General features: G+C 39.1%; 3 protein-coding genes across 3 annotated transcripts; 1 reads left to right on the top strand and 2 right to left on the bottom strand.

The window, feature by feature from the left end:
- Positions 1-3,847: 3,847 nt before the first annotated feature.
- fis1 (fission, mitochondrial 1) lies at positions 3,848-8,953 on the bottom strand. The gene is made up of 5 exons (XM_026162185.1): positions 8,869-8,953; positions 8,132-8,264; positions 5,986-6,062; positions 4,713-4,818; positions 3,848-4,626 (listed from the first exon to the last, which is right to left on the bottom strand). The coding sequence occupies exons 1-5, from the start codon at positions 8,911-8,913 to the stop codon at positions 4,523-4,525; spliced, it is 465 nt and encodes a 154-aa protein (XP_026017970.1). The 5' UTR covers positions 8,914-8,953; the 3' UTR covers positions 3,848-4,522.
- Positions 8,954-9,023: 70 nt separating this feature from the next.
- LOC113018799 (cytidine deaminase) lies at positions 9,024-12,542 on the bottom strand. The gene is made up of 5 exons (XM_026162186.1): positions 11,957-12,542; positions 11,752-11,868; positions 10,440-10,551; positions 10,308-10,365; positions 9,024-9,319 (listed from the first exon to the last, which is right to left on the bottom strand). Exons 1-5 carry the CDS (start codon positions 11,961-11,963, stop codon positions 9,206-9,208), a joined length of 408 nt encoding a protein of 135 aa, XP_026017971.1. The 5' UTR covers positions 11,964-12,542; the 3' UTR covers positions 9,024-9,205.
- Positions 12,543-14,082: 1,540 nt separating this feature from the next.
- Positions 14,083-22,179, top strand: tm4sf5 (transmembrane 4 L six family member 5). Its single transcript, XM_026162187.1, has 5 exons — positions 14,083-14,477; positions 15,495-15,575; positions 17,232-17,374; positions 19,723-19,915; positions 21,887-22,179. The coding sequence occupies exons 1-5, from the start codon at positions 14,304-14,306 to the stop codon at positions 21,902-21,904; spliced, it is 609 nt and encodes a 202-aa protein (XP_026017972.1). The 5' UTR covers positions 14,083-14,303; the 3' UTR covers positions 21,905-22,179.
- The last annotated feature ends 1,762 nt before the right edge of the window (positions 22,180-23,941 follow it).

A 23,941-nucleotide genomic window follows, 5' to 3' on the forward strand; every position in this document is an offset into this window, starting at 1 on the left:
AAAAAACACTCTTGTGCTTTGAAAAAAAAAAAAACAGTAGAAGAAACTTGTCTTGTGATTGTGCAGCACCCACATGGTGTCATTTATGTTAATGCCAGATTAAAAAGAAACGGCAACAACACATCATCAGTTAAAGAAATTAAAAATGCAATGCAAAGGACAAGGGTTAAGAGTTTTTCCATAATTCCGACACCCTTCATTTTGACGTCTGCTTCGCTCCTGTAAAGTGTTGTGAGCGCTCTGTGATCGGTTGCGACACAAACAGCCTTTGTTCCCGCAGATGCCTCTGGCCTCTGTTTCACGACACAGCCCACATACAAAGACAGACTCACTTTCACATTATGATGAATATGAAATGTGAACAGCACAATAAAAGAGAGACAAAAAGTAACATGTACCGCCTTTCCTTGTGTCTGCCCGCAATCAGCTGTTTAACTGGATTATACAACAACCTTAATTTCCAGTGTAGTTACACCTGCACAGCGGGGGGTAAGCGAGCCTCTACACTGTGCTCATTCGCGGTGATTAAACATTAGTATCTGTGTTAAACCCGCTGGGTACTTGACGGACGTTGGCCCTCAGACGCACTGAAGCTGAGCTGAATTACACCAGCTCTGATGAATCATTGATGTTTAAGTGTGTTTAAACTGCGCGTGGGAAGAGGCTGGAGACAGCTCGGGGGTCAGTTAGACATTATGTCTATTTTCTGCTCCTCTGTTTGGATATTTGTTTCTTCAGATATGGTTTTATCTAATTGTTTACCTAAATGATCATCTATTTTACACCAGAGAAAATGATTGTTTTCTCAGGCCGATCCGAGTTTCGGTCCTTTCACCCGGGTTAATAAGTAACATCCCACCGCGCTGATAACGCGGCACATAAACCATAGCCTCCATAAACCTCCCCGTTGTAAAAAGATGTTGACTGTTTGAATCTCTCCGAGGGTCAAGATATGAGGATGATCGAGAGTGAGCGAACTCGTGCGTGGGTTAAACTCTCAGAGATGACAATCACAATACAAGCTGTCACATTGTGTGCACCAAATCCCTCATTGTAAATCTAACAGTTAATAAATGACATTGATAAGAATGGGGTTTCATATTGGACTTTGATTTATCGATTGGTCTTTATGGATATGGTAGGAAAAATGCTACAGTGTTACAGAATCCTGGCTCCTGTTTCCTTGTAGAAACGCTTACACCATGTGTTTTAAAGCCATTCAGTTCTTCTTCATCCCAAACCATGTCTAGATTATAAGCTGTCTTGTGTTGGAGTGATGCTGGACCTTAATAAAACAGTATCTGCATCAGTTACAAGGACCCACTTTTTATGAAATCAGTGAAACAATGACAGGAGCGTGGGTGGTGCCTTGAAGAAAGGGAGGTGCTCTTCATTATAGGAAATTTTCCCAGTTGTACTTACAGGCGTACCTAGAAACTCCAGGATTTTGTACTATTTGCTCGATCCTTCATGAAAATAGCATTTTCTTCATTTTTGTGACTAATAAATCGATGTTTAAAAGCATTCTATCTTTTGTTTTAGCATCATAGTGCAGTGAACTATTTACTATTCAGAAATTGTGCGCACAAATATGCAGGACTACATATTTTAATAAGCCAATACGCAGACATTGTTGATGCACGAGTCCCACATTAAAGACCCCGTTTTATTTTGATGGTGAGAAAATTCAACATTTCAGGCTTTCATCTGTAATAGTTTATCTTTTGAAATAAGCATTTTCAATTACTGCCTCTGATTTTAATGTGCAAGAAAAACGATATAAACATTGTATGTCATAAAAACAAAAAACACGCCTTTAATTCTAATACATATATGACGCTAAATTGAACGGCAATTATTATGTAGCCTACTGTACATTCAAACTATGGACCATCACATGTTTTTTGCAAAGAGCAGAGCAGAAAATAAGAAAGGTGAATAAAAGTTTTCTTCATTTTTGTGACTAAAAATGTAATGTTAAAAAAATTGTCTAATTTTACAGTATTGAGTAATTCAAGTGTTTATCATTTAAATTTGTCACAAGTTGTCTTTTGCAACTTTGAAGGTTTTTTGTTTTGTTTGTTTGTTTTTTTAAATTAATGTGTTCTTGAATATGGGACTTTGCAGGAGTGCCGGTCTTCTTTCATATTTTCAATATATTATCGGTTGATTGATTCGGTAATTTAAAAAAAAATCAGCTGGAAAAGTATTTAATATGTGAAGCTAAAATTTCACAGCAATTTTCATTTTAATGCAAATCAGAGTTTGGTTGATTTAAGACGGTGTTGTGACTTAAATGCTGTAGCCTACTGAAAATCTCTTGCCGTGTTAAACAAAAGAGCTCTTGGAAATGGAATTTTTTTGACACCTATGCAACACCAGTCCCATAAATCTATAAAATAGAATGACATCTTGCTCTCATCTCAATAAAGCCCTGACAGTTTTGATGGAGCACAAACAGGTCCTTTATATAACCCCGCGAGCAGCTTGGGTGCAGAAGAACACCGAGCTTTACATAGATTCTGTTGACTGATGCGCCAAAGGGTGAAGCAGGAAGGAAAATCTGACACGGAGCCTGTTGTGGACTTCAGGTGTTAATACTGAGGGACGTGTGAACATAAATATGCCTTGTGGTAATAAGGAGTTCGGGAGCTAAATGCGTTCAAGTTCATTTGGTGTGTGAGGAAGCTTGCGTGCGCGCGCTCCCGCTCTTTAACAAACCAGTCAGGTGGACCGGGAATCGTCAGGGGAGCGAGCCGGTGACTCGTCGGGACCTACAGCTTTGACACCGCGCTCACAGCTGCTGTGTTCACCGTGTTTGTTGATCTGATGTGTGTTATGCGTGGCAGTGATGGGAACACCACTGCGCAATATCGCATATGTCAGATTATCGGTTCATTATCAAATAGCAAACGAATAAAAAGATTATACATACATATTAAACAGGTTCTAAAGTAAATATGAAAATAGCTTCAAAAGTATATAACATGTTTTTAAAGTTGCGTTCAATTTTATAAAAGGATTTTAAACAATTTTGAGTCATTTGTAGATTAATTTAATTATTTGATTCAAGTACTTTGATTCATTTACTCTATTTAATTTGTAAAATATGTGTACACACACACACACACACGTAGAAAAATATTTAGTATACACATCCAGAAATGCATATACTATTATATATTGTACATATATTTATTAGTTTCAGATGTAGCCATTCTTGTATTTTGCTTGTTTACATTATTGTATTTTGCACAACTCTGTTGCTTGTGAAGCTCGCACACAAGAATTTCACTCACATGTGCTGTACCAATGTACCTGCACATGTGATGTGACAATAAAAGTGATTTGATTTGATTTGAAAAAAAGTATTATTATTTTCTTTTTTAAAGCACAGCAGTGCAGTCACTGCTTGAGGTTCTTGGTCTAAATGCCGTTTAGATCCTTTCTGCGTGGATTTCTCTGCGAGGGCAATCTTCCCACAGACATAGGTGTTAGATAACTGGTGATTGTGTGCTGTTCGTGGATGTCAGGTGAATAAAAGGCTTCAACGTACAATTAAAATGTGACTTGTGAATACATATCCCAAACAACATAGGCTAATTATGCTAACTATGTAAAATTCAGATTTTGACTTTTCTTAATTTCATTTCATTACAATGTATTTATCCATATAAATACATTGCTCAATGTTTTAATATCTTCTTATTATAATGAGGACTCCATGTAATCAAATGCTTATTTGTGCTACTTGTGCTGCAAAAGAATTTAAAGTATAGCTTTTACTCCACAGTAGTGTGTGTGTGTGTGTGTTACTCTGAGATATCAAAAGCATACAACACAAATCTCTCATTTGAAAATCATTTTATTAATAGAGATGGAAAACAACCCATTAATATTAATGTTAGGAAATGCTTTTTACACAACATAAAACAGTTTAATTTCCATTATAAGAGCTGCATCCCTTTAAGAAACTGCATGTCCAGAGTAAATGCAAACATCTGCTCACTGCCTCCTCAGCAGCAGCAGCAGAAGTATGGCAGAGTCACCGAGACGTCACCATCAAACAAATGATTCTCTTCCCTCATTACAGGATTACAAGCTTCACTTTCCGCTTCATCAGTAACACTTTCTGTAACGCGTCAAAAATCAATGCAACGAACAACAACTGAAGCAAAATCATGCATCTGGACAAATTTTCTTTTTACAAGCTGTAAATATTTGGGCTGAAGTGCACAGTATAAAAATTATATAAGGGTTAAACAACACGTCTCCTATTCTAGTTTGTTTAAACGACAAATGAGGAAGTGACAGGTTATTAGTGTGTCAACAAATGTATGTACGACGATTTTCACCCCTGTTACAGCTGGCAATATTCAAATCTTTTAAATAACGCAGTTTAATTTCACCCTCAAATCAGAATTCTACGTCTTCCAAGCTTTTAGTACAAAAGCTTTATTTTTATGCAGGCTGGTCAGTGTGTGAGTCCAGAAAAACATCCACCTTCCCACTCACACCCAAGTTAGGATTTGGCAGCTCCTTTTGACACGGCCAAGCCGATGAGGCCCGCTAAGCCGGCCACGCCAAGGCCGATTCCCCCGACAATCGCCATGCCGACAAGGCCATCTAGATATCAAGAGGTAAAAGGTCAGGATGTAGTTTTCAAAACACAAGCGCTTTTATTATGAAACCATTTAGTGCCTCTTTCTTACCTTTCTTTAAAGCCTTGTCGATGAGCTTCTCCATCTCCAGAGCCTGCTTGTTCCCCGGCTCGTTCTTTAGGAGAATGCGGATATACTTGAGAGCTTTTTCATATTCCTGGAGGGAGAAGAGAAAGTCTAGTTTATGGAAGTCCTTCCAAAAGCAGCTCTCATCACTCGACAGCCACCCCTGTAACACCTCCAAGCGGCTATCTAAATTAATGGGGAGATAGAGCCATGGCAGTAATTGCTGTGGTCAGTGGGACTTTGCTCCATAATAAAGGGTCTAAAAAGGGTTTTTTTTTCTCCGCCTGCTATCCACATCCAGGTTACACAACGCTCCTCCATTGAATGTGCCGCTATGTGCATATAAGTATTGTACAGCACTTTGGTCTACCAGGTGTGTTTTTAAAGTGCTATATAAATAAATAAATGATGATGATGATGATCGACGTCATCCCTCCAGATCACTCGAAACAAATGCTGATTCATGTAACGGATATGGCAAACCAAGGATACCAATAAGTGTGCTTATCTGCGTCTTTTTATGTCCACCACACAGTTCAAACGGTCATGAAGCTCTCACTGCATGCCTGTGATTGGTTCGTTTGTTTACCGCTTCAGCTGCTGATTGGCTCGTTGGGAATGCGGGCAGGGTAACCGCCAGCTTCAGTGGCAAAACTTTTCCACAGATTCATTAAATGGCATGTCTCTCTGGCATCATTAAAAAGGACATTTTTATTCACGCAGGAAAGCATGAAAGAAATCCATCATGTGTTGAAGATCGTCAGGTAAAAGGCGTTCATGTACACTCATTGTGCAAAAGGTAACACGGAAGAGACCGAGTTCATTGTGACCTGCAGACTTTGAAGGTCTGATTAGTTATCTTCCAAGTACGGTGAGTGGGAGGTCAGAGAGGAGCACATTATGGTACTGAAATACAAGTGAGGACATTTCTTTTACAGAGAACTGGGTGTGTTAAGGAAACATTTTCCTATTAGTGTATGTAACCATGCCTCAGCAGTACTTTAGGATTAGACCAATTAGAAAAACCCTCGGTAAATGCGAACCAATGAGTAAGATGACATGCTTTTAGGGAGGAGCAGGAAGTAAGAGGTAAAGTCAGAGAGAGAAATATTTTGCGCTGTCTGTCAGATTTGACCTTTGCCCTCTCTCTTATCTGAAGCTCAAAAGCAGCGTGATACAAAAGCAGAGATTTCTGCAGGTCTGTTTCTTCATTTTGTCTCCCATAAACCTGAACTGAGAAGAAACAGGTGCCACTCACTTTGAGTCTGTAGTTGGCCACTGCAAGGTAGAACAAAAAGTCCCGGGAGTCGTCCTTTGATGCTTTCTGAACCAGTTCTACGAGAAAAACAAACAAACAAACAAACAAACACACGATTCAAACCAGGAAAGCTGAAAACACACTGAAGCCACAAAGTCACAAGTTACAAGAATAATCACTGTGCAGGTAATGGAGCTGGCTGTGCTGAGCTTTTCCAGTGACGCAGCGCCAGTGCCTAATCCAAAACCAGTTCCACCCATTTATACAGAAAGAAAAAGACCACAAAATTGCTGGTTCCAAAGTTGGAGACGCTGACCTCAGCGACCGCAGGAGGAGCTGCCGCAATGACTCACTGATGACACTCATCATTATCATTATTATTTTTTTTTTTATAAGAAAGGAGAGGAAAAAAACAACAACAACCAAAAAAAGAAAAAGAAAAATCAAACAAAAAGACAGTAGGAAACCACAGCAACAACCAACATGAGCATCAGTAACAGTAAATAAAAATATTGAATGTTACTGAGCAGCATACAGTGCTAATAATGCATAAAATGTTAAGAGGCAACAGCCGAGAGTGAGCCAGTACACACCCGAGCACCGAGAACCATCAGTGCACCAGCAGGCGGGGGCACCAGCAGGCTGGGGCACCAGCCACTGGCAGGGAGTGTGGGGGGGAGATGTTCTGAGAGAGGTGGAGTCTAAGACCCGACACAAACATGCATTCCCACCCTCAAAGACACATATGAAAATACTCACACACTCACCCAACATGGAGACACACAGACCTGTACGCACACACACTCACCCAGCTCCGGGCTCCAGGACCCCGCAGGGGCAATCCAGCAGCAACTTAGACTCTGATGGTCACCGCAGCTTAGACTGTACAATCCTTTTATTTGCATTGCTTGTCATTTCAATACCTTATCGTTAACAGCTGAAACAACACTTAAATCAATAGACTCATTACTTACAAAAAAAAGAAAAAACCTCCACAAAAATTCTTGATTAAAAGTTATTCCCATTTGAAGATTGGAATATTTTTGCTGTGTTGATGACAAATCCCTGAGTTTTAATAATGTTAAAAATTGACTGTTTTATGTATAAGATTTTACATGGACATGCCAACCTCCTTTATTTATTAGTGCAAGCACAGACTGTGGGTTTAGCACTAGGGCCACCACTAGAGGGGACTGTGAAGTAATTTATAGGTTCACTAAATCTGGACAAAATGTGCTGTTACTACTCAAAATACTAACCAATTAAGAGTCTATCAATGGGAATAACAGAGCGCTCAACTTATCACACATTTAAGGCTCAGCTTAAACAACGGCTGAAACTAAACCAGCTCTGTTCCCACTTTTAACTTATCAAGTCTTTGTTTACTGTAAAGTTTTGAAGTGACCTGCCTGGGCTCACAGTTTCCATCTCACACTTTTTGTATACCGATGTCCATTAACAATGTAGTTAAATAACTACTTAAAAACAAAAACAACGACAAAAACCAAACAAAAGATTAAACTATTAGTTTGAAACAGTCCATAGCGTACCAACTTTATTCATAAAGCACTTTAAAAACAGTCGTAGAAGACACCGAGTGCTGTACATAAAAATGAAATTAAAATGAAGTGAAGACAGTACCACTAAAAAAAGCAATATACATGCTCATGTTGAACTGTGGGCTGGTTCTCAAAAAAGTCCAAACTGAATAAGTACAGCACCAGCACTGCGTCAGCGGAAAAGAGTCATCAGGAAACCTATAACAAGTCTACAATCCAAGGACATTTCTATAATTTTAGTTACTACAGTTACATTATTTTGTGGTGCAAGGGAAAGCTCTGGTTAATTTTACGAGTTGATAACCAGCTTCCTGTAACCGTTTATCCTGCTTCCCAAAGTTAGGATAAGTGAATCCTGATAGCTGAAAGAAATCCTAGCTATGTTGAACTCGCTTTGTAGTACAGGGCCCAGGTTATGTGTTCAGCATCAGTTGCGATGGTGATTTAACGAGGTAAAAAGGAAGCTACTTTGATGACTCAAGCTATCTGGATTTTCAGTACACCGCAAGGGGCACTTGCAACAATCCTGTTAGCCAACAGAAAAGTAATAACATTATAAGTACATAAGGCACAGTGGGTGGACTTACCCTCCAAAAGTACAATCCCCTTCTTGATATCCTGTGAGTATTTACTCCTGATCAAACACCAAGCATACTCAAACTTTGTTTCTTTGGAGACAGCACCCTTCGCCAGCTCGCTGTTATATTTCTTCTCAAATTTCTGGAATTATAAAAATAGGCAAAAATGACCGGTTTCATAGTCGAAGGAGCTTGCAAAGAAAAGCGTCTGGACTTCTTTAAGTTGCTTGAAGACGTTTCACCTCTCATCCGAGAAGCTTCTTCAGTTCTAAGGTCAAATGGTGGGGAGTCCCAAATTTATACCTAAAATTTATACCTGGTTTCATATTTTATTATTATTTATTCATTTACAGAAAAAGTCACTTCGATTGTGTTTATATTAGCAGATGCCCTGACCCTTCCTCAGTATTGTTTGTTGTGTATCCACGAGGAACAATTACAATGTTCAGCTATTGAGCAGGTTAGTTCACAAAGTAAAGTCTAACATCACTGCCAAACTACATTAGCCATAAACTGTTTTATTAGTCGAAACTACGATAACACAGTGTCCGGATGTTCACTCATAAACATGATGATTAGCACGAGCTAGCTACGTGACGCGACTAAGTGCGTGTCGACATGTCACATTTCTCCCGAGTACCAACGTTTATCGACTGACAGACGCCGTGGGGCGACAGGAAAAGTCGCTCATATGCTAAATGTGTGTTTTAATCCCAAGGAAGAAGTTTAATAACGTGAAAACTTACTAGAAGGTCTTCAGGAGCCACCACATCACTCAGTACAGCCTCCATGTTTCCGGAAACGAATTTAAGACACGCCCAGCGTGGTCACATGACAGACACATAAACGTCATCGTGAGATCTCTCTGGTAACGCCTCGCTTGCGTAACAAAAAAACATCAGACGTTTAAACAATAAGCTTTATTGTTTATGGGTAGCTTGGCATCACATTTATATTTATTTATCGTAAAATAACTTCAAAGATGATAGAAGTCTACAGGCTGTTTTATTTTTATTTATTTAATTATTTAATTTTGCTATGTCACTGTAAGATCAGCCGAAGAAGGATCTCACTGAGGTTTCATCAGTTCTTAGCTAGATGTGATGGGGAAAAGGCTAAAGGCAACAGTTCACTGAGGCTGGTTTCTTTGTAAGAGCCGTCTGGCTTGGTCAAGTATACAGTCCAGTCTGATCCAAACTGTGAAACACACAGAGAGAAAGCAAAAAAGATATAAAAATATCAGCAAGCAAGGTTTAAAATGGGTCATTTCCAAAATTATAATTTATTCCTAACATAAAGTATTTCAAAGCCCAGGCAAGACTCAACTGGAATAAAATATCATTGGACTGGATTAAATGGCGAGTCTAACAATAATGGGTCATCTTTAACAAAATAAAGTTCATGCATTATATTTCTAAAAGCTACATGTATGTAAAGCATGAGGTTTAGAGTGGTTTGTGTTTTTAATTTTGATTAAAATGGTCTATTGGATTACAGAAAACATCCCTTCTAATCACACTGTAAACATCAGCAGGAAGATCACAAGTCAGCAACAACAAAGTATAACCCAACATTGAGAATCACAAGTGGTGGGAAAGGGGCGAGACATGCTCAGTGATGTATCATTGGTGAATGCGCCTTACTAACATCGGGCTGGAGCTACAGGGTGCCACGTTTATGAATGTCGCGTGTCCAGAGGTCTTTTATACCTTGCAGTATAACTCTGCTGAACAAATCCAGGTGACACATGATATGATGTGGTATGATATGGGTGTCACTCGCACATATTCGTACATATTTGATCTTCATCAATTTTACTGCAGCACTTTCTTGTTGTTACTGTCTTTGATGTCTGTAAGTGTGACGCCTCCAGTTCCCCAAAGGTACAATTTTAATTTCTGAAAGGACACATAATAAATCTAATCTAATCTTAAATGTTTATGACAATATTTTAGGAGGAGAAAATATGCTTTTTTTTGCTGATACAAAGTGCCCTTCACTGTAGCAAAGCTATAACACTTTACTGTTCTAGTTTAACAAGCCTGTAAAATGCAGCTTCTCCTGCTGGAAGACACACAGCTACTTATCACTGTAGATGTGTTTTACAGGGAAGGATGAATATGGGTTCCTGGATTCCTGGGTTACTTTCCTAGATGGGAAAAAATCTTTAGAGACACCTCCTCACCTCCATGAGGACCTGTCGGCACGCTCCGCATGGTCCAACAAAGCGGTCTTTGATGTCACTGCATAGAGGAGAGGACAGGATGAGCGCTCGGGAATATGTTGCAACGTGCTTTGTTGAGACTGAGTGTCTTACCATGTCACGGCGATGGCGCTGAACTGTGTGTGGCCCTCCACCACAGCTCTCTGGATGGCAGTCCGCTCGGCACACACCGTCAGTCCATAAGATGCATTCTCCACATTGCAGCCTGGAACCCTAACAATACTTAGACCCTGGGCTCTTTTACAGTGCTCTACTGGGAGGCATCGTAAAATCACATTTGATATCTCCGGCTTTTGAAAAGCAATCGTACTTTGTGAGGTGTACATTTGGGTCTGACTGTTTTACTGCCTTCTCTTGGTAAGTCAAAATCTGTGATTCGTAAATTGTTTTATAAATAAAGTCTGCCGAAACTATTAAAATATATAAAAAGAATTACGAGAGGAAATTGCCTCTGTCAGTTTTATTTACTTTCTATAGAGATCACATTATTGTATTATAACTTCTGCATGCCGTTTTTACTACTGAACCAAGTTACAGACAATAGAGTAGAATAGAATAGAATAGCAATATCCTTTATTGTCTCTCATTGGGGAAATTCACAGCCAAGTTAAGCTCAGTGCCAGATGAGATCAAAGCGGATTGGATAAAATAAAGTTTATAGGTTTATTCCACGAAATGAAAGTTTCACTGCAGCAGCACATGAGCACATCTGCATTATGAGGAGCTACAAAATCCTGCGCAACAAACAAACGATAACATTTACTGCAGTGCAATATACACGAGCATGTATATTAATTGTGAGTATGAGGTTATAGATAAACACAAATTCACATATTAGAAGAACAGTCAAATAAAAGTGAAAATTGAATAATGTTATATAGTGAGTAGTATCGGTGGAAGAGTACTTGGGTTCATTTACTGTCGTTAAGAACATAGACCATTGAGTGCACACTAGAAATAAAATTCAGTGCACTGACTTGCAATCGAATCAGCCTAAGTAAACAAATCTAAATATCAAAACCTAAAATGTATACATGTGAGCATATAAGAAAAATGCTTATATACATGTGATAATTAAGAAAAGCACAGGATCTTAGAAATGAATAAATATTGTATCTGGTTTTTGTTGCTTGATTATAAAAACCAGTGCATTAGTACACGAGAAGCATACGAGTACTATAACTGCTGTTGCTGTTGTGCTGTGGTTTTATCACAACATTTAATCTGCAGATAAACTAATAAGCACATAAAAAGCATACTGGCCCCTGAAATGAAGCCACCGTTAATTGCACTTAAGGACAGTAGCCTGCTTGCTTAATTGCACTTTCAGCCATTACTTAATATTACGGTATCTATGACAACCACACTTTATGAGCTTGCAAAACACACTCCTGTCTGTTATTACCTGTGATTATGGCGCCATCTGCTGTCAGCACGGCCGCACCGACAGGGAAGCGGCTGTATGGACAGTAAGCCTTGTCCCGAGCCTGCAGGCACTTTGAAACGAGCTCCTTTACTTGATCTGCGCATGACAGGCAACAAACCTGTGTGAGCTGTGATTAAACAAATGACCCCCGAGGCTGCTGAGACTCCGTGAGGGGTGCACTTGCCTGTCATTGTAGCTGAAGACGCTTCTGGATTATGTCACCTTATCCAACTACGCTGTTCCGTGACAAAGAAATAAACTATGGTAATGCAAGTGGCTTTTAATTCAGGTCTGCCGACGGCTGCCAGGGGGTCGCGAAACTACGAGGTTTTGTGACAGCTGTTTACCGTTCACGTTATTGGCTGGCAGGGGTGCAGCGTCATCGACCAGACTGGGACCGTTATATCAGGACTGCAGAGGACCTGGCTTTTGGCAACTTTCTCGCGAGAAAAGTGGGATGAGAATCATTTAAATTTTTAATCAGACAAAGTAAAACACTCGGAGGTTCTACATCACCAGAAAGTGTGAATAAAGCTGCTGTGGTGTAAGGCAGAGCGGGGCATGTTTACTGGTTTTAATGCTCGGACATATTTAAGGCATCCAAACTGAACAGATGGAAGAAGAGGCAAAGATTTGTTGTTTCCTCTATTGTTCATCTGTGTTTCCTACATACTTAGAAATAAAGTCATCAAGAAATTTCCTAAATTCCATGAGTGGGTTAAACCATCACAATGATTTGAACAAGCATCTCTATATTCAAAGCTCTCCGTGCCAGAGGCTATCATTGTAGTGCAGAGCTGTTCAGTGAACCACACCGCTGCACTGGCTCACACGTTTGTTCATTAAAAAGAACACAGTCACTTGCTAAAAGTACAAATTCTGCTTCCGTGGGTCTCTTATACACGTTGCTCCTGTGCGAATTACATTTGCTATGCAGTCCAGTGTTTTCTAAAGAGATGTGGTGGCGGTTTAATGCACAGTCATAGTTGCTGGCAGGTACTCAACGCTTCACATTATTATAATTTGTTTTATTATTATTTTTTAATTCCAAAACAAGTTCTTCTGCTCTAGACTAATATCTAAATATTAAAGCTTCCAGTTTGGATTTAGAAGACAGACACTCTTTCTACTTTCTTTTTTGATACAGCTTATAGTTACTGCTGGATTAGGTGACCCTGAATGCTGCTGGAGGTTTCTTTCTGTTAAAAGGGATTTTTAACAGGAATATAAATAAAACTGCACTGAAATTGAATAGATTGCTTTTAGTGAAAAATTATTTGCTCATTTTGAATGAGACACGTTTGTGGCATGAACTCACAAATATTTATGCCCACGTTAAGCAATTTGATTACATGAAAAAAAAAAGTCCCTGTAAATTTTGTTATTTAAGTACAATGGAAAGATTTAAATGGAAATTTACGTCATTGGTACACAGTGAATTTACAACGAGCACTTTTCATTAATGATTAATTATTGCAAAAATAAATCAAGCTTTGATTTGTATTTGTCAGCTGCATTTTATTCAGAATTATTGCTCATGTTTATGAGGGCAAATAGTCTTTTTATAGTGACATGTTTATCAGTGTGGTGGATCGTCGTCATGCAGCACAGTGCGTAGAGGTGATTCAGTGCTTTCTTGAGAGACAGAGAATTGTAAATGTGTCAGCAGTTCCTGGGCTCCTCTGTCATACATGCTGCATTTTGAAATTCACAAAATATTTTCGGTGGGTGGCAGGTCTGAGATGGATTCAGGCCTTTTTGGCATCATCCTTCCCCGAGAACCCCCTAGGTACCATCACAGGTGATGGAGTTTGACCTGATACTTTCATAGTTGAGAGTCCACGCAGTCATTTCTAGTAAACATTTTTGTCTTCTCTCTTTTTTTATATGCTGTCCAAACTCTGAGCCCAAGGGATCTGGACATTTAGTACTGTTTCTGAGCGACTGAATGAGTGATTGATTCATCAGGTGCATGGAAAAAAATCGTTATCAGCACACCCTTCAATCATGGGTGGACTGATATGTATGCAGTAATGACCTCAGATCTTCAGCAGGTATCAAAGGGCATTTAAGACAATGATGAAGCTCTCTAAACAAACACAATTACACTCACAATTACACACACATACACAGCCCCCCCCCCCCCCCCCCTTTCCATGTAGTCTATCAGTGGTTCACTTTTTTTTCTGGTTAACTTTACATTACAAATATAAGTCTCTACCTCAAGACTTTTCATCTTTATCTAAGACGTGTGAGGAGACGCCCAGCTCTGACATCAGAGATCGGGAGCACCCACGCCAACATCTGGCCTTTGTTCCCTCTCTGTTCCCCGCTGTAACGGTCACTGCTTGTATTTGAGTTTCGTGGCGTGAGCCGCCACAGGTGATCTCCTCTCTCTCGCTCTCTTTCGCTCTCTCTTTCTCTCTCGTTCAACTCCTCTTTTTGGTTTCCTGCACTTTTCACCGACTTCCTCTTGAGAGGGGAGTCAGATCCACAGAGCAGCCAAGTGAAAGAAAAAAGAAGCTTAAGCCATGTGTTGTACAGGAAAGTGCGCCCGCCTGGTGGGCCTGATCCTGCTGCCTTCAGCCTTCATCTGCATCATCTCCAACCTGCTGCTCTTCTTCCCCGACGGGAAGCAACTGAAGACCAGCGAGATCTCCACCGAGGTCTGGCTCATGGGGGGGCTCCTCGGAGGAGGCCTGATTGTGAGTAAACCAGTTCCACGCAGAGAGTCTGGTGAAATGTTTTATTGCTCATTTTTATTGGGTTTTTCAGCCATTACGTTTCGTAGTGTAAACTAGTAAAGTTAAACTGCTTACGTTTATTGAGTTTTATTGAGAATTACTACTGCATGATCCTTTTTAGATTAGCATAGAGTTTTGTTAGAGCATTTTTATTAATAGTACACGCCTCTTTGTCTCTATCAGCCTATTAGTGGTTTGGGGTTCAGCGTGATGTTATTATTTGACTTGTCATATGTAAAACCTGTAAAAGCAGCACCTTTAACAATGGTTAAGGATTATTTTATAGAGGGGTTATGACTCACTGAGTAAACATTTTTAATTCTAGCTCAGCTTATGTGTACATAGAACATGCTTTAGATACCAAAACATTGAAGAAGAATGTAAATGTAAGTCATTCTGAAAATAAATAATGAATGTAACCAAATCACACCACTCATATAAAAGATCTTTAATAATAAAATAAATAAATTCACTTAAATTACTAAAGTATTTATGTTGCTATAATAGAGATAGAAATGTTGTAGCGTTTACATTAATTTGCCAGCTTTCATTACTTTAGTTTCCTTAATGCTATTAAAGAAGCTAAAGTAGTTAAATTGTATTACACTTCCCTTATTAAAGGGGACTATCTTGACATTGTGTGAGCTATCACTATCAATAAATAATTCATAAATATTTAATCTTTTGTGCTTCAGTATAACATTTCAGTTCAGACCAGGAAGTCTGATCCCTTTCGTCTAACTTTGGGATGTCGCTGCCTGCTGGGTAAACCTTGATGCAGGATTTACAAATATTTGGTTTGATAGATAAGCGAACATACACACACACACAATTGTGCACATGCGCACACACAAATAAGTATGTAACCTGTGGGTGGACCCAAAGAAATAGAAAAAAAAAAGTTTTTTGAGAGAATTCATCAACAACAAAAACTGTTTTTTGATAGCAGATGTAATGTTTCGTCTCTGCACCTGTCAGATGCTGTGTCCGAGCTGTTCAGCTATCAGGGCCGGGGGCAAGGGTTGCTGTGGACAAGGTTGCTGTGGCAACCGCTGCCGGGTGAGTGAAATCATTTGAAAGATTTATTGCATTTCCATGTTACACAATACTGTGGTGTGTGGGGGACTGCACTGATAATGATGTGTAATAAAAGGCATATAAAAGTCCAAAGGACAAACTTTAGTGCATGATCATTAATGTGCCCACATGCTCTGTTTGAGGTGCGCCCGACAAAGACAATCATTAGTACTTCAAACAATAAGTATTTAAAGTTTTGCTGAAGATGTTTTGCAGAAGTACAGCTCTTTATCTGAATTCCAGATCCTCACTTCTCTTTGATTATTAGGAACTACGTCGCTAATTACAGAAGTGAGGAGCCATTAAGTCTGAATAACCAGACAGCAATTTTAAAAAATATGCACTGCTTCGACTTTTAGCATCTTAGGTCATTGACACTTAGAAAGAAAAAGGGAAATAAAAAAATTATGTTTGCATTGAAAGGCTGCTAACGTTGAAGGCAGTACGATCCTCTGGGTTAATTATATGCACTGAGACCATAAATGGCTAACTTTGAGTAAGCGTAGGCAGAAAGCCACTGTGTGTATGAGCTGTCCATGTGATCGCTGTCCAGTAACACATCACAGACGTGCATTTTGCCATTCCTTTTCATTTTGGGTAGATAACCTTGCAGTGATATCAACAACAGTACATAAAGGGGTTAGTAAATTCATCAGATCACCTGTCATAAAAACAAGAAAACACAAATATTGATTTTTAATGCAAAAAACTTGATTAAAGCTACAAATGATATTTTTATTTATCAGGGAAATACGCATTAGATTTTTATATTAGCAAGTAATCAAAACTGGCTGTTTAAAATTCCTGGATAACAAAATTACTTATATTTTAGCATTAAAAATGTTGTTTTCATTAAAGAGCTTCTTCATACTGGTGGATTAACCGTTACAGGCACTATAACAGAAACTTTTTTTAATGTTATTACCAACACTGTTAATTTAGGGCAACTGCAGCCTAAACCTTACACTGGTTGGCAGTTTAATACATTTTTAAGCACTGTTTATATTTTACATATTGGATAAAAGCCATAAAACATGATATCAGTTAATTAGTAACCTAATAATGATTCTACAGGGGATAAAATAAACTTTTGTGTTTAGCTTTACTCTATGTCGACCTGCTTATTTATTATTAAAAGAAAGCTCCATGATGCTTGAGTTGATAATGTTTTAGTTTTAGGGCCTGATTATTTATATTTTTGCATGTTTTCAGAAAAAAAAGTTAAAAAAACAAAAAAGGAAATCACTTTTCTCTTTGAAATAGAAGTTAAGCAACACAAGTTCTCTCTTTTCCAAGCCCTGTTCATGGACTTTTATAAAAACCCCAATATGGAAACCAAAACCCTTAACAGTAAATATTTAGGTTATATATATATATGTATGTATATTGTATACTTCATATAACTTCTGTCTCCTACAGTGATTCATGGCTCCTTCCATTTGTTTTCCACATTAGGTTTGAGTAAAATTAACATGAACTTGTCCCAGAAAAATGAAAGAAAGAAAGAAATGATGAATGACAGCAAAGAGATCACCTAAAAAAATCTCTCTAAAGAACAAACATACTTGTACAGTTACAATAATTCGTAATCTCTTGCACGAGTGAAAAAACACCTAAATGTTCTCATCTTTCTTTTAGATGTTCAGCTCGGTCATATCCTCCGCCGTCGGCGTTCTTGGAGGGATTTACTGCACCAGTGTCGCCTCAGCTGGGTTGGCTGTTGGACCCAAGTGCCAGGTGGAAAGTGACGAATGGGAGTACCCCTTTAAAGACACGGGCACGTGAGTGTCCCACCTTCATCATTATATTTTTAAATGTACTTTTTGATAAGCACTGAAACAGCAGATTGAGCCAGTAATTATAGTCTTGACTGATACCCTTCAGGCAGATAAAATATATACATTTCCTTTTTCAGTTATTCTTCTTTTCGCTTAAGTTATATTTAACTGCTTTAGCTTTCTTTGAGAAGCACCAAAATATATAATCATTACTGTATTAGTTTTCTTCCTTTGGTTGGTTTTGTTAGAGTTTGGCACAGAGTATCACCCTATCCCTAACATCCCCCTCTGTCACACCAACCCTCTAACATGTCCTCTGAGGTCTTCCTCTTTTCCTCCTGCCTGATGACTGCATCTTCATCTTCCTTTGTGCAGTATATCCACTATCCCTCCAATGTACAGCTCAGCTTCCTGTCTTTTTATCAGTGCCACCTTCTCTACGTCACCTTCCCCTTTCAGCCCTATCCTGCAATACTCTTAAAGTCCAGTAGGTGGCACAGCGAGCCAGTATGTTCCATCAGTGTTTCTTGACCCTTTTAAACATTTGCAATATTCATCGATACTCAGACGGAATTAAAAGGGTTACATAAGCATCCACCCAAAGCAGGTGATAAAGGCCCATCATGCAATCGGGACAACTGTTAATAAATATGAGCTTGTTGTTAATATTCAGGCTTGTCTGTTATGACAGCAGTTTAAAGGGCAAACCAAGAAAAACAAGTCTGATTACACAATACATGTTGGGTTATTAACATGTGACCTGGGCTTGTCCTTCCTCCAGAAAACTTTAAGTTCCTCTTTCTCGTTTCTGTTCTGTCAACTGTCGATTTTTAGCCCAAACTATTTTGCTGTTTAATATTTCTAACGGTGCTGAAAGGATGATATGAAAAACAAGAAGTGATTCTCTCAGATCATAAGACGTGCTCTATATCTGCTGCGAGGAAGGAGGCTGGGAAAGATGCCTTTGTGTTTGCTGTCTGTGTCACTATGAATAGGCTGCGATAAGATATCAAATTGAGGAAACAAAATTTTCAGAATTCTAGATTGCAAAAAGGGAAATGATTCATTTACGATCAGTGTATTTTGGTTTACTTCGTTGTCTTGTAATGTACTCTGTACTTCTGTGATGCTGTTTAGAGGAAAGGAAAGCTTTAACCTTCAACAGCCTTTAAATAAAGTTTGAAGATGTCACATATAAATATTTACTGCCTGCAGAGTAAACGCTGATCAAGCACTGTCCTGCAGTGATAGTGTTTAATGTGAAAGGGAATTTCAAGAAAAGACACTGCAGGATGTTGATCAATGAAAAACTTTAACTAATATAAATTCGCCCCATGAGCAGCTGTCACAAAGAGAGAAATCAGGGACATAACCTTACTTTTGCATGTTCAGACTGTGCAAGTTGGACATTGTGACTCATTTTCAGTTTACTGAACAGCTGTTTACTGCTGTTCTTGGTAATCTGTATTGGCTTTTTTTTTTTTTAACCTGTTTTTTTTAGCTGTTGAGCCTGTAACAAAATGCAGTCCTGTGAAAAACCCAAGCTCAAAGCCTCTTCCCGTAAAAAGAGCATCCCAACACTACTTAGGGTTGCAAAGCTGCATCTGAACAAGCCACAAGACTTCTGGAACAATGTCCTTCAGACAGATGAGACCAAATTTGCGATGTTTGGACATAATGCACCATGTTACATTTGGCAAAAACCAAACACAGCATATAAACAGAAACACCTCATACCAGCTGTCGGCTGGTCACTGGACCTGAGCAGCTTACATTTGTTGATCCAGCCAGGTCCTATTAGGCCCTGTGAAATATTTTTTTTACATGATTGTAGCAATAATGAAATAATGTTCTAAAATATCAAATTATATCATATCTAATCTTTGATTTTTCAAACAAACAAGATGTTCGTGAGATGTTGAGCTGCAGCACAGACTTGTTTTTTCTTGCCTGGACTGGATTAACCTGTTTCCAGACTTTGTGTTGATTTAAGGGGATGTGAGAGCATATCAGCAAGAAAGAAAATATATATTATTTCTCGAAGAAGCTTGAAGAAGCTTCTCGGATGAGAGGTGAAACGTCTTCAAGTAACCTAAAGAAGTCCAGACGCTTTTCTTCGCAAGCTCCTTTGACTATATTATTTCTCAGAAGTATTCCTTTAATATTTATGTAAATAAGTAAGGTTGAAAAGTTTTACAACTCGCTTGCTTTCTCCACCTCACACTTTTTTCTCCTTCTCTTCCACCATCACCGCCTTTTCTTCACTTCCCCATCCCCATCCATATTTTCATTAATGCTGTTAGTATGAGCTCTGGTCACTGCTTATGCTCCACTGCTCCTCTCCTTCACAGGGGCAATGGGAGCTACCTTGTAAACCAGGATATGTGGACTACATGTGTGCACCCTAAAAACATAGTGCTGTGGAACATCGTTCTGTTCTCCATCCTGCTGGCCATGGGCTTGCTGCAGATTGTGCTCTGCGGCCTCCAGGCCATCAACGGCTGTTTGGGATGCATCTGCGGAGACTGTCGGGACAGCAAAGACGTAAGTGAACGAATCCTAAACCTCTGCCTGAGCTGGGCGAGGGTAGAGGAATTCCTTCGAATCACTTGAGTGTATTTGCGAGTCTCAGAGGTCAGACGTTCGAGGCAGTAAAATTGTAAACAGTTTATTCAAACATGAGCGTCGTAGTGACGACTCACTAATGTGCTGTAGCTGGTTTGGTTGCTGGAACTGAGCCGGCTCTTCTCGGCAACTCCATTTATGGCCGTTGGCCATTTTGTACTTCCAGACTGAATTTCTTTAGAGCTGTTGGATTGCGGGTCATGACTTCCATCCAGCCTGTCAGTGATTACAAAAACAAGTTTTGTAGTTTGGATCCTGTGTTGATAGGAAAAGGGCTCCCAGTGGGGACGGAAACAGCACTAATTTAAAGGAATTTTTAAGCATTTTGGGAAACAAGGTCTAAAAAAATCTATGCTTTGTATTATTAAACTAATTTAGACTGCAGACTGTATAAAAGCTCTAGGAAAAGAAAAAGTGAAGCCAGTGTATATGTGCCCTAACCCTTAATACCTCTAACAACCAGCAGGGGGCGACTCCTCTGGTTGCACAAAGAAATCATATTATAAAGAAAATGTACCTTTTTTATGCTTGTTTTATTTTTTTCAATTAATAATAAATTTTTATAAACGATGTTCCTGTGTAGGGTAAAATAGCTGATAAAGCAGGTTGTGATTCAGAGCACGAGCGTCAGATATTCAGGAAAGAAAACAAAATTGTAAATTAACAAAAACTTTCTGGTTTATAATTACAAGTCAGTCTGTACAATGAGATTACAGAATTTTTTCTTCACTGTAAGCTGGGTTTGACACAGAGAATAGGTGCTCAAGCTCCTACCATGTGGGAACAGCAGGCACCACGGGCCCTCTGGTTCTCAGTCACACCCGCCTCTCGCTTGTTTAGTGCTATGTCGTTCTAAAAGATACTTCAAGGAGTGAGCACATTATACACTTTGTTTCAGGGCTGTGTTCAGCAGACAAATTAATTTCACAGTAGTGCACATTGCATTATTTCACGAACGTAAACCATCCTCACATCCAATTGTAATTACAAATGATTTCAAAAACAGCCAAAATGCAAAACTCGAGTGCAAAAATGGTCGTCTAACTATCTGGTAACCTTTTCAATGTATCTTTTTACAGAGCAGTTTATGGCTGATGTACAAATTGAATGACTGATCGATTGATATGAGACATAATGTGCCATTTGTAGTTTTCAGTTGCTGTGAACAGGATCTTCATACTTTTGCGCAGAGCCGAGCTAATTTTATCTCTTGTTTGTCTTTAGTCGTTATGCAATCTGAAACCTCTGCTTGTTTGTGTTTGTAGTGCAAATTCACAAATAAGCACATTTTTCCAAAAGTGCAATGAGTGCATGTAACATAAAAATCCAAACTTGCACAAAGAAATCTAAAGCTAAAACACCAAACTCAACAATAAAAGGTTAGTTTAAACAAAAACCTTTAAGGTCATAAAAACATTCCCATGTCTCAGATATTTCAGATAACATTTTCCAATACCTTCCTCTTGATGCAGCAGCTAAAAGAATTACTAAAAATATACATGATGTAAAAGCAGTGACAGATTTCTTTCCATGAAGGTGCAATAAGTAAACCAGCAGCTTGACAGAAAACAAGGTCAAAATTCATAAACACCAACATGAACTGTACGAACGACAAGACAAATCCACACGCTAAAGATTAAGCTCACATTTAGCGCATGGTTAAACATCTACTGATGACCTGCGTCCTTCTACTTATCTTTAGACATTATATCCAAAGTATGCAGCAATGTGGAAACTTGTCCACAACGTCCACATTCACATGTGAACTGTATCATCAGATGTCTACATATTAACACGGTTCTCCAGTTTATTAACACCCCTGTTAGTCATTTGAGAGCCGGCGTCCTGTCCGATATGTCAACTGAACATGTGATGTTTGTCCTGCTGCAGGATGAAAGCGGACTGTAAGGGCGAAGAAGACAATCCTGCTGTGACCGGCCTCCAAAAGGGCCCCCACGCTTTTCTCCATTGGTGCCACTTCTGTGAAGAAGCTCATCGACTCGCTTTTCTTTCCTCTTTCCTGAATGTGTCAGAACCGAACTCCATTATTTTGTGAATTGCAATCTTCTTGTTTGTATCTCCCAACTTAATTCCTTTAACTGAAATAATTTATGAAATAAGGAGTAATTCCTGTGCTGAGGACTCAACGCAGGACGGATATGAATAAATAGTAAATAACTGTTTGATGTGGGCTTACTCTGTATACCAGGCAAATGTGAAAATGTGATCAAAGCTTTAAAAAATAAAGGCAGCATATTTTTAAATTACGCTGGATTTGCTCTTCATTACGCAGCAGCGCTCAACACTTCATCTAGAGGAGTGCTGCTTTACTAAGCCTCATTATCAGTAAGAGATTGTTTCAGAAAGGTGTCAGACTCCATGGTTGAGTACTTTTAAACCACGCCATCGCTATTACAAAGACTTTAAGACATTTCGTCTAACAACAACTTGTGCACGAGCCTATGGCACTACATTTATCACCAATCTGGTGGCTGTTGCCAATCTGAACTGTAATAATGGTTCCCTGCTATGATTATAACCCACAACCAAATTATGAGCTATTACACAGAACATACACAAGCCTTTAGACACCCTGTGTGTGGGGCATTGCTACAGCAGATACAGCTCTCACAGCAGCATTAACACATATTTCAGGACGCAAACATCTATATACGCACAGTAATATAAAGATGTTACTTGGACGTGCTGGTTGTGAATTCTGTGCCTGAGATGACCGTATCAGTAACATCCATCATCTGCAACATCATGCGGATCCAAATGAAGAATAAAAGGTGGATCAACCTCAACCTCAACCATCAACCTGTGTGTGAAATGGGCATCCACAGCAGCATCACATATAGATCACAGATCCACTGTAACCTGTTACTCATCATCTGACTCCAGCTCTGTGTCCATGACCGTGTGTTTGTTTTTTATACAAGTGTCAGTGGAAGTGTTGCTGTACCTGCATGTCCAACACCACAGCAGCTGTTGCCTTTGCCTGTCTCTACTGTATCCTCTGGACTTTTGTTACTATGAGCTATTTGTGCCAGATGTTTTCTTTAATCTCTTTGGCCTTTAAAATGTGCATCTAACCCCCCCCCCCCCCCCCCAAAAAAAAAACAACAACAACTACTTAAATGTGTTAAAGGTGCATATGTTTTTTCCCTCCAGAGTCAAATTCAGAGGGTAGTTATTTTATAAAACTGGAGAGTATTAGTTATGTGGCATCCTTCCCACACAGTGGCATCTCCCTCGCTTTACAGGGCTGAACTGTGACTCTGTCGAACATAAGAATCAGTTGCCAAAGACTCAAGTCTGGTCCAAAGAATAACTTTGGAAAATGTGAACAAAGGATAAATTTTAACTGTATTTTCACAGGTTTTACAGCACTTCTACCTTCCCCCGATGGCCATTCATACCTCACCAAAATAAAATTAACAGATAAACATTTAGAAGAAAGTTTCTCCTATTTATGATTTTTACAGGGTTCCCCATAAAAAACAAAAACAAAAAGAGGAAATGCTTTTAACTATCAAACATTTCCTGTTGTCTAATTTCAGGACAGTCAGAGTTCTGAGCTAACATGACTTTTACACATTTATTTCTTACAGCTTAAGCCCAAAGCAGCAATCTTTACGCTGACAGAGGATTTTCACTGGTCTGACCTGCTTAAGATCAAACTTGGCTGCATGTGGCCAATAATGAAAAATGAATCTTAACCTGCAGCCGATTTTACCCCAGTATTAAACCCTACTATTTGCTACAGACTTCTTTCTTATCTCCAAAAACTCAGTCATGCCCTCACAATGTGACTGCGCAGTAAACACACACACAGAGCTGTAACAGAAGTCTCTGCACTGTGTCACCAGTTAACTCTGATTATCCAGAAGAACTTGAACACATCAGAGTTAGCAACTCTGTAAATTACTCATCCTGTTCCTG

Source organism: Astatotilapia calliptera, chromosome 3, assembly GCF_900246225.1.
Source record: "Astatotilapia calliptera chromosome 3, fAstCal1.2, whole genome shotgun sequence".
Lineage (NCBI taxonomy): Eukaryota > Metazoa > Chordata > Actinopteri > Cichliformes > Cichlidae > Astatotilapia > Astatotilapia calliptera.